This window comes from Odocoileus virginianus, chromosome 18 (genome assembly GCF_023699985.2).
Source record: "Odocoileus virginianus isolate 20LAN1187 ecotype Illinois chromosome 18, Ovbor_1.2, whole genome shotgun sequence".
Lineage (NCBI taxonomy): Eukaryota > Metazoa > Chordata > Mammalia > Artiodactyla > Cervidae > Odocoileus > Odocoileus virginianus.
Genome location: NC_069691.1, coordinates 11,281,337 through 11,292,599, shown reverse-complemented (window position 1 = coordinate 11,292,599; position 11,263 = coordinate 11,281,337). Strand labels below are relative to the sequence as shown.

Genomic DNA, 11,263 nt, shown 5'->3' with positions numbered 1-11,263 from the left:
ATGAGAGAAAACAACCTTATTTTTAATAGTTAATAAAAACAGTAACCAAGAAAAAGCTGAGGAAGAAAGTTATGTATAAGTGATTTAAAGGGAGAAACTACTATGATCTTCTAGAGAAAAGTGTGCAAGGAAGATAATTGTTCTCTGATTAGTAAGTAATTATCCCACGCCCCTGCCCATCAAGCCTGTTGTGAGAAGTTAGGAGCAACCAATTGTTTATTATAGAAATATAAGTAAGGTAGTAAATAGTAGCTTTTCTGTTTGATCTTTGCATTTCCTCCCGTTTTCTCTCATCCCCAGTCCCCCTCCCCTCTGGCAATCACCTGTTTGTTCTGTTTATCTGTGACCGTTTCTCTGTTATATTTGCTCATTTATTTTTTTTAGATTCCACATATAAGTAAAGCGATACCGTATTTATACCTTTTAAATCCATCCATGTTGCAATCCATCCATGTTGCAATCGGCAAAATTCCATTCTTTTTCTGGCAGAATAACTTGCCGTTTATTACATATATATGGATAGATCACAGTCTGTTTATTCTTTCAGTTTGGGTGGACATGTAGGTTGTATTCAGTTTGGGGCTGCAGAGAACATTTATGTGTGAGGCTTTGAATGGACATAGGCCTTTTTTTTCCTCTCAGGTAAACACTTAGGAGTGGAAAGGTTGGATAACATAGTAAGTGTGTATATTTAACTTTTGTAAAAAGTTTAAGTTTTTTTAAAACTGCCAAACTGGTTTCCAAAGTGGTTGTACCATTCTTCATTCCACCTAGCAGTGTTTCAGAGACTCCAACATATCCTTTCCAACACTTGTTTGGTCAGACTAATTTTAATCTAACTAAATATCTCATGTATCCCATTGTAGTTTATCCCATTGGATTTCCCTAATGACTAATGATATTCAGGATCTTTTACGTGCTTACTTGCTATCTGTATGTCTTCTTACGTAAAATACTCAAATTTTACCGAATTTTAAAAACTGGTCATTTGCTTTATTTTCCTTATTTCATATTTTTATGCATGTAAGTTCATTCATGTTAAATACAGTATTCCACCATATGAATACACTTCATTGTTAAGCATTTGAGTTTTTTTCAAATTTTTAGAGATAGTATACTGTTAACATGTGTGTGTGCTCAGTCATGTCCAACTCTTAGATCCCTTAGACTATAGCCTGCCAGGCTCCTTTAGTCCATGGAATTTTCTGGATAAGAATACTGGAGTGGGTTGCCATTTCTTCCTCCAGAGGATCTTTCCAACCCAGGCATGTAGCCTGTGTCTCCGAGTCTCCTATGTTGGCAGGCAGATTCTTTGCGACATCTGAGAATCCCTGATATGAGCATTCTTCATACTTTCTAAGGCGCATGTGCAAGAATGTCTCTGCATGCGTGCTTAGTTGCTCAGTCGTGTCCAACTCTGCAATCCTATGAACTGTAGCCCGCCAGGGTTCTCTGTCCATGGAATTTCCCAGGAAAGAATACTGGAGTGGGTTGCCATTTCCCCCGCCAGGAGATCTTCCCAAACCAGGGATCGAACCCAGGTTTCCTGTGTCTCCTACATTGGCAGGCAGATTCTTTACCACTGAGCCGCCTGTCTCTACAGGATGGAATTCCTGAGTAGTACAGTGTATGTTTAACTTCACTTGGACTAGCTTCCTGAAGTGCTATTTACAAGCTTATTCTAGTACAGGATGAGATGCCTTTTTTTGTCACATCCTCACCAGTAAACTTGCAATGCGATATATCTCATTGTGGCCTGTTTGTATTTCCCCAGTGAAACTGGACCTCTTTTATAGTTTATGGGCCATTCCTGAAGCAGTAATTCTGGCTCTTTACTCTGCATGGTGTCTTGTTGAGTCAGTTCTAAACGTAAATGTGGTCTACATTATCAGTCTTTTCTTTCATTGTCTGTAGTTTATGCTTTTTTTGTCTTAAGGCGTAGGCCTTTTCACCATCACCTCTGCTTCAAGACCACTCTACCTGATCTCAGCCAGCCTCTGCTTGGCCCAACTTGGATCTCTAGCTTTTTGTGAAAGGATTAAGTTCTTTGCAACTTTAAAAAGTTGGTATAGTTGTTCTTTTCTAACTGATTTGGAAAAGCTGCTTTTATATTCTAGAAAGCAATGTTCTTATGAGTAGTAGCTGTTGTAAATATTATAAATATTTGCTCCCAGTATGTCTTGTATTTTTACTGTCTGATATCTTAATTTTAACATAGTCAGGTTTATCAATGTTTAGTTGTCTGGTTTACACATACTACTTGTTAAGAAGTCCTTTCCTGTTCCAAGTTCTAGACATTTTATGGTTCTATATTTTTGCTTCCATATTTAAATCTTTCATCCATGTGAAACTGATTTCTGTGTATACAGCAATCAACATATATGGAAATCACATTTACTTGTCCACTATGTGCTTTCACATATTCACATAGAGGCATACATTAGAGATATTGAAGATACCACTGCAATAAAGCTAATATCGCAATAAAGTGAGTCACACAAATATTTTGGTTTCCTAGGGCATATGAATGTTATGTTTACATTATACTGTCATCTATTAAATGTCTTTAAAAATGTGCATACCTTAAAATCAGTGTTTACCAAACACCACAGCAAAGTACAATAACAAAAAGTCTGAACTACTGCAATAATTACCAAAATGACACAAAGACATGAAGTGAGTAAATACTGTTGGAAAAGTGATGCTGACAGACTTGCTAGACACAAGGGTTGTCACAAAACTTCAGTTTGTAAAAAAAAAAAAAAAAGCACTATTTGCAAAGTGCAATAAAAGGAGGTATGCCTATATAATATTAATATTTCACATATAGTACAGAGGACCTCATAAAAACCATTGAACTGGATATCAATCCTCTTTCATAGATGAGGAAACAAACTCAGAATGCTTTGCCCAAGATCACAAATAATAATTCAGGAGAAGTATCTAAGTGCCAGTTCAGCACTCATCATACTAATGGCTGGTGCTGGAATTTTCTTCAATTCTTGTTTGATTATATAACAAAACCAAAGACCAAGTTTAATTAGTACAAGGCCTAGCATACTCAGAGTTCAACTAATCATAATGACTTTCTAGAAGCATATAAAAGGCTAATTCCAGGGTCTAAATACATTGTTCTCAATTAATTAAAATTCCCATATCTATGGTTATCCGATGTTAGATGGAAACAAGCAAGCAAATACAATTTCATAGCAATTGTCAGATTTTAATATTCAAGAAAAATTAAGTCCATCATACACATTAAAAATATAGGAAATTTCATGCAGACATGAAGCTTCCAAGTCAGCCTTTGTGGCAACTTTTCGAGTGAGTTACATATAAATACAGTACATTTTACAGTTCCCAAACTTAATAATTTTATACTGTGATTTATACAGCTTCTCTTCATATTTTACATATCTCATCTTGCTCACTTGATTAACATACCCTAGCCTGTACTGCTTCAGATTATGGAAATAAAAAAAGAAACAAAAGCAAGCACAATGACCTATCTCCTCCCACTTTATGAAAATAAATGAAAAATCTGAGTATAGTTATTTAAGAAAAATGTTTTAAACTTTAAGGCTTACACATTTTAGTAGCTATTTATACACATAATACAAAATTAAATCCTCCAGTGACACCTCTATTATTGATTGATACCACAATTTTCAAGTTTAGAATGTATTAACTACAAAAGCTATGAGAGAAAAAAAGGGATGCAAATTTGTGTAGTATATTTTAAAAACAGCGTTCATAATACAGAGAAATCAAGAAATGAAATAACTGATTTCATAATTAACTAAAAGCTGTAATTCAGAAGTACAAATAACATTATTAAAGGATAAAACCTGATAGCAAAAATTTTAAGGAATAATACCAACCCACTGGTGTCAACCTGTTTTTCCCTTTATGAGAAAACCAAAATCATTTGATACAAGCTGTAAAAAAGTGAATACTTATCAGTGAATAAAAAGCATTTCTACATTACAAACAGCATGCATTCCTTTCAATAGCTTTTTAGAAATATTTATGCTCCTTTTAAGTTTCTTTCTTTAAAAGAAAATAAGTTTGTTTTTCCCTTGCAATTAATTTCAAGTTCATCCATGTGGTAGGTAAGAATTCCCACTAAATGAACATCTGCCAAGTACTCAGGAACACAAAATAAAGAGAAATAGTTTTTCAGAAACATTCAGTAGGTTACATACAGGTGTCTATAACTTGACAAATCAACTTAATGGAATCCTTTATTGCATCATGGACATAAAGGCCACAGGCACTCCTGTAGTGTATGTAGAAAAGATCCTACTGGTAAGATGCCAAATCACACCAGGACTCCCCTCACCTAACTGAAAATAAAGGTGTAAAGATTTATAAATAAGTTTTCCTATGAAAACATGACATTTATGTTACCAGCACATTATTGAGATTAAGTCTATTTAATTAAAATTGCCACAGAGGTCACTTAATGTCATCACAACCATCTATGAAAATATTCAATATTACTCCCTTTTCTCCAAGAAAAGGTTAAAACACATTAAATTAGTCATCTATTTATCAAGCTACTGGAAAACAGGGTAATAAACATTAAAAAATACAAAGGAAAACTCCCTCCAAAAAAGATCTGCTAGAGGTAGAAATTTAAAGCAGCATATACTGTTTTAGCTATAGCTATCAGGGAACAAAATGGATACTAATCTGGAATTATACTAATGGCTGCTGCTTACAATATTAAATACACAGACCATGGGCAGTAATTTATCCCTAAATTTCATAATGAAAATTTCTCCACATTAATACTATCATGACAGTTTTTACTAGTATATAATTGTTTTAACGGAAAAAAAAAAGTGCTTGCTTTTGTAATTCAGGTAATCTAAAGGAAAGACATTATTGTAAACATCCAGCTGACAAACTGTATTCATTTATAGTTTGAAATCATACATTTCAAATGGACAGATTTTTATTCTTATTTTCCCAGTTTCCTAGCAGTACCTTTAATAAATACTTTTGTGCCTCACTTAGAATGCTGAGATCTCATATATTTCAGAGTGATCCATGATGAGTATGCTTTCAAAGTGTTCAACTTAGTGTGACCAAAAGGCTAATTTGATCCTATAAACTCAACATTTTGTAAAGATGAAATGTTTGATGCTAACTATAAGTCCAGCTGAGCTAGAAAATAAAATAATTTGAATGATAAAAGGATATGCATTTTCTGTGTAGATTGCTTAGATTCAAAGTAAACAAAATCCCAATTCCAGATGATGAAAGTGACAGAGGATCCTTAGACTCTTAACATGTATGATGCATACAAAACAACAAAAAGGGAGATTTTTATGGATTGCAATACTATAAGTTATTCATATGGCAGACCTAACGGACAGCTTCATAAAGACACTGGAAATAAAGTTTTTTCTACTGAAAGATAATTCTGGGCTTCAAGGAAAAAGTATACTTGAAGACATTTCCTCCATTTTTACTTGTGTAGTACAAATATGCATGGCATAGTATATTTCTGAAAAAGCGATAGACATATTAAGAAAATAGACACTATTTCTAAATTTTGTTAGGAATAAGAAGGCACCACTGATTTGAGGTTGTGTCCTGTCATTATGATAGTTGATTTTGAGTTGTTTATTTCAGCATTTAATATTAAACTTTTTTCTTGATGATAATCACTTGAGACTGTTATTGTGGTTTACGCACCACAAACAAAACACATTCATAGTAGTATTTCATCATGGATAGATCATTCACAGTATACGTTGACAAGACAGATTCTTTTTCCACCTGAAATGCAAACAGTAATTATAATGATGATGAAAATGACAACGACAGTGCTATTTTAAACATATTCTGTGTATTATTCATTTATTACACATAAGTACCCTCTAAGATTGGCACTATAAGTAATCTCAGTTTACCAACAACAGGTCACACTTACAGTAAGTAGTGAAACTGGAATTCATGCTCAAGAAGTCTTAATTCCAGAGCCTGAACTCTAAACTACTATAATATATTGCTTCTTTTTATCTTTAAGAACAAACCTGTCGTTTATTTTTTAAATGAATCAAATGCTTCTAAATAAACTAAAACAATAGTTGAAGTATCATGAAACGTTATAATCACATAAGGGAAGACCACACAGTACAAAAGTACATATAATAAACAATATCCCTGTTACACCTGACCTCCCATCCCATCTACCTGTGATCTGTCTACAAATGCCAGTATTATGATAAAAGTCAGCTACCACTTATTGAAAGGTGATTACACTAGGTATGACAGTTTTCCACTTACATACACATTATCCCAAATCCCTATAATTCTAAAAGCTAAGAAGTATTATTTTCACTTCATGGGTTAGAAAACAAAAGAGGTTAAGTAAAGTCAGTAACTGCCATGATATCACCATTCCTATTTGAGTGCTCTGAAAGTTGACAATACTCATTCCATCCTTACCTCTAACTGGAATCCATACTGCAGAACAACATTTTTTATATCCTCATAGCTCAATTCTATGGAAAGTTCATTCGCCAAATTTTCAAAGTGGTACAGCAGGGGACCTATAATTTAAAGACATTATGACACTACTTAAATGTAAACATGCACTGCTAGCTGTTTAAACTGAACTCCAAGTTGAGTAATAAGTTGGGCAGAGGATGAAACGTAAAAGGGAGAAGTAAAGAACTGTTACATTTGCCAAAGACAAGTATCCGTAAAACTCTGCTATTTGAGCGCTCGTCCTACATTCACAGGGAGTGAGTCCCTCTTGTTTGAACAGCCTTGCACTGCGATTCTCCACATCATGGGCTTTACAGCGGTAACTCTGTAAGTTCCCGAAGGAGTGGCTGACTCACAGAATACCAAGTCCCCAAAATACAAGGGTACACTGTAACTATAATTCCGTAAGTATATGCAAAACTGCAGTTACAAACTATTTCATGGAAACAGAGAAGGGTCTCCAGCCAGATGGCAGGAAAAAGTGTGGGGGTAAGGGGGGTTGGAGAGTTATAGGCATGGCTTCATAGAAGGAAAACGTGATACTAGAGCTGGCTTTTTTTTTTTGGCTGCACTGCATGGTTTGTGGGATCTTAGTTCCTCAACCAGGGATCCAACCCAGGCCACCACAGTACAAATGTTCCAAGTCCTAATCACTGGACCACCTAGAGCTGGCTTTTTAAAAGCACAGTTAACATTCCAGCTCTAACACCAACTAATTCTTCCCTATCTGTAACATGACTTTAATGTGATCTAACACACCATGCATACAGAAGGTGCTAGGTTAACCACAGCTATTACAACTTTTTAAAATGACATTCCCCCTTTCCTATTGTCTCACTCTACATATCCAAGGAACTGTTATCTGGCTCAAACCAGATATTCCATTCTTTTAAATCTCACATTTTGCCCAATCTATCCACTTCATCCAGGTAACATTGTCATTCCATAGTTATACTAAGGGACTAGACAATCTTCTCTTTACTTTCACTGGTTTAGTTATAAATCCCGAGACCAACTCACCACCCCCACGCTACCCCACTCCTCTTACCATGTGTTAATAAGCACAAGAGATAAAAGCAACAAACAAGACAAAATTGCTGTTCCCAAACTGCTCACCACTCTGTGGAACATACTTACTTAGGGTTAAAAAGTTTTCCTTTTTTTTTTTTTTAACTGTACATAAACCACTAGAATAAAATAACTATAATTTATATATTAGTGTTCTTTTCTCAAGACAGTAATGATTCCCCACCAAACTATTCCACCAAACTTAAGTTCCTGTTAAGTTTTACTAGTACTAGTAAAAATGGAAGGTGCTACCATTTACTGAGCACCTGTTGTATCCAAGATCATCCCAAAGCTTTTGAAACATTCTATTAAAGAATGCAGAGCCTCACTGCCAAGTATCTCCACTACTAAAGCATATGCTGTTCCTCGATTATTTGAAGAACCTCCAACAATACTGTTTTATTACATTTACATAAACACATTCCTATGCTTCTTACAGACTCAGACCATATTTTACTTCTACTCATGGTGTGTTTCATTACAAGCTACATGAACAAAGGAACATGTCTTATGTTTCTTTTTAATCCACTATAATGCCCAGCATAGCACTGAATGTAGTTAATCATCTGTAATTTTATCACCTGAAGACAGCCATTACAGTTGTTCGTATTTTTCAGTCTCCTATTACAAATGGTATTTCAACAAATATATTTGCATATATTTCAGAGAGATATTACAAAGACATGCCTTGAAGTGGAGTTTCTAGGTCAAAGATAGTAAATATTTTTACTAACTTGATTCAGACTGCCAAAATGCTCCCCAATAGAGACATAGTACCTTTCACTCACAATTGCAATTAAGTACTTGTTTTAACACCTTACTTAACAAGGGGTGGGAATGCAATGGTACAGTCACACTGGAAAACTGGTTGGCTGTTTGTTGTAAAGTTATATATGCATGTTCCACATATGACCCAGCAATTTCACCAGTAGGAATGAAAGCCTGTGGCTACACAAAGATTTGTACATGAGGGTTTACAGTAACTTTATTCATAATTGTAATAATTTGGGAACAACCCAAATGTCTATCAACCAGTCAAAGAATAAACAGAATGACATACTACTCAGCAATAAAAAGAAAAAAGGCCACTGGTACATGCAACGAAATGAATTTCAAAAGCATTATGCTAAGTGAAGGATGCCACACAAAAAGCAACTTACTGTATGATTCTATTTATATAGTTTTCTGGCAAAGGGAGAACTATAATAACATAAAACAGAGCACTACGTGCCAGATACTGAAGATAAGAGAACAGATACTGAAGATGAAGAGACCTTTTTTGGGGAGTGATAGAAATGTTCCCTATCTTGATAGATGTAATGGCTGCATGATTATCCAGCTTCCAAAATACTTCAAGTTATACATTTTAAAAAAGTGAATTTATTATATGTCAACTATACCCCTCCTCAAAAAATTTAAAAAAGAAAAAACACACTATTGTTATTAAACTAAGTATTTGCTAATTTGGCAAGAGGAAAATAATAGGCCATGCACAATTTCATCTGCATTTCCTTGAGGCTGAGCAGTTTTTCACATTTATTATGCTCATTCTTTACTATTTTTAAATTTTTATTTGTTAAATTTACTTTATGGCCATGCCACAAGTCATGCAAGATGTAAGTTCACCAACCAGGAACTGAACCTGCGCCCCTGCAGTGGAAGAACAAAGTCTTAACCACTGGACCACCAAGGAAGTCCCCAGCTCATTCTTTAAAGGAATGTTTATCAAGCACCAAGCAAATACTTGGCACTGAATATATAAAGATAAATAAAAAACACTGTCACACTCCTGAAGGAGTTCTTTCTCAATTCTCACTGTCTCTTCACATTTTTAAAAATTTTTTATGGAAGGATAATTGCTTTATAGAATTTTGCCATTTTCTGTCAAACCTCAGCGTGAATCAGCCATAGGTATACATACATCCCTTCCCTTTTGAACGTCCCTCCCCACCCCCCCCCCCAGGTTGATACAGAGTCCCTGTTTGAGTTTCCTGAGTCATAGAGCAAATTCCCCTTGGCTATCTATTTGACATATGACAAGAGAAGACTCTATACATGGACATCACCAGATGGTCAATACCGAAATCAGACTGATTATATTCTTTGCAGCCAAAGATGGAGAAGCTTACACAGTCAGCAAAAACAAGACCGGGAGCTGACTGTGGCTCAGGTCATGAACTCCTTACTGCCAAATTCAGACTTAAATTGAAGAAAGTAGGGAAAACCACTAGACCATTCAGGTATGACCTAAATTAAATCCCTTATGATTATACAGTGGAAGTGAGAAATAGATTTAAGGGACTAGATCTGATAGAGTGCCTGATGAACTATGGACAGAGGTTCATGACATTGTACAGGAGACAGGGATCAAGACCATCCCCATGGAAAACAAATGCAAAAAAAGGCAAAATGGCTGTCTGAGGAGGCCTTACAAATAGCTGTGAAAAGAAGAGAAGCGAAAAGCAAAGGAGAAAAGGAAAAGATATTCCCATTTGAATGCAGAGTTCCAAAGAATAACAAGGAGAGATAAGAAAGCCTTCCTCAGCGATCAATGTAAAGAAATAGAGGAAAACAACAGAATGGGAAAGACTAGAGATCTCTTCAAGAAAATTAGAGATATCAAGGGAAAACTTCAGGCAAAGATGGGTGAGATAAAGGACAGAAATGGTATGGACCTAACAGAAGCAGAGGATATTAAGAAGAGGTGGCAAGAATACACAGAAAAACTGTATAAAAAATATCTTCATGAGCCAGATAATCACAATGGTGTGATCACTCACCTAGAGCCAGATATCCTGGGATGTGAAGTCAAGTGGGCCTTAGAAAGCATCACTACAAACAAAGCTAGTGGAGGTGATGGAATTCCAGTGGAGTTATTTCAAATCCTGAAAGATGATGCTGTGAAAGTGCTGCACTCAATATGCCAGCAAATTTGGAAAACTCAGCAGTGGCCACAGGACTGGAAAAGGTCAGTTTTCATTCCAATTCCAAAAAAAGGCAATCCCAAAGAATGCTCAAACTACCGCACAATTGCACTTATCTCACACACTAGTAAAGTAATGCTTAAAATTCTCCAAGCCAGGCTTCAGCAATATGTGAACCGTGAACTTCCAGCTGTTCAAGCTGGTTTTAGAAAAGGCAGAGGAACCAGAGATCAAATTGCCAACATCTGCTGGATCATCGAAAAAGCAAGAGAGTTCCAGAAAAACATCTATTTCTGCTTTATTGACTATGCCAGAGCCTTTGACTGTGTGGATCACAATAAACTGTGGAAAATTCTGAAAGAGATGGGAATACCAGACCACCTGACCTGCCTCTTGAGAAACCTATATGCAGGTCAGGAAGCAACAGTTAGAACTGGACATGGAACAACAGACTGGTTCCAAATAGGAAAAGGAGTACATCAAGGCTGTATATTGTCACCCTGCTTATTTAACTTATATGCAGAGTACATCATGAGAAATGCTGGGCTGAAAGAAGCACAGACTGGAATCAAGATTGCCAGGAGAAACATCAATAACCTCAGATATGCAGATGACACCACCCTTATGGCAGAAAGTGAAGATGAACTAAAAAGCCTCTTGATGAAAGTAAAAGAGGAGAGTGAAAAAGTTGGCTTAAAGCTCAACATTCAGAAAACTAAGATCATGGCATCTGGTCCCATCACTTCATGGCAAATAGATGGGGAAAC

The 11,263-nt window shown here is 35.7% G+C and overlaps 1 protein-coding gene across 7 annotated transcripts in view; it reads right to left on the bottom strand.

Moving 5' to 3' along the window:
* Positions 1–3,202: 3,202 nt before the first annotated feature.
* CARNMT1 (carnosine N-methyltransferase 1) overlaps positions 3,203–11,263 on the bottom strand; it is a 51,788-nt gene continuing 43,727 nt past the window's right edge. For 6 of the 7 annotated variants that reach the window (XM_020915416.2, XM_020915400.2, XM_020915439.2 and 3 more), the window contains exons 7-8: positions 6,463–6,566; positions 3,203–5,790 (exon numbers count right to left, since the gene is read on the bottom strand). In XM_020915416.2, coding sequence (XP_020771075.1) covers positions 5,689–5,790; positions 6,463–6,566 — 206 coding nt within the window. In that variant the 3' untranslated portion in view covers positions 3,203–5,688. Of the gene's footprint in view, positions 5,791–6,462; positions 6,567–11,263 lie in introns of those variants that run through there. The other variant, XM_070480344.1, reaches the window with a different exon arrangement.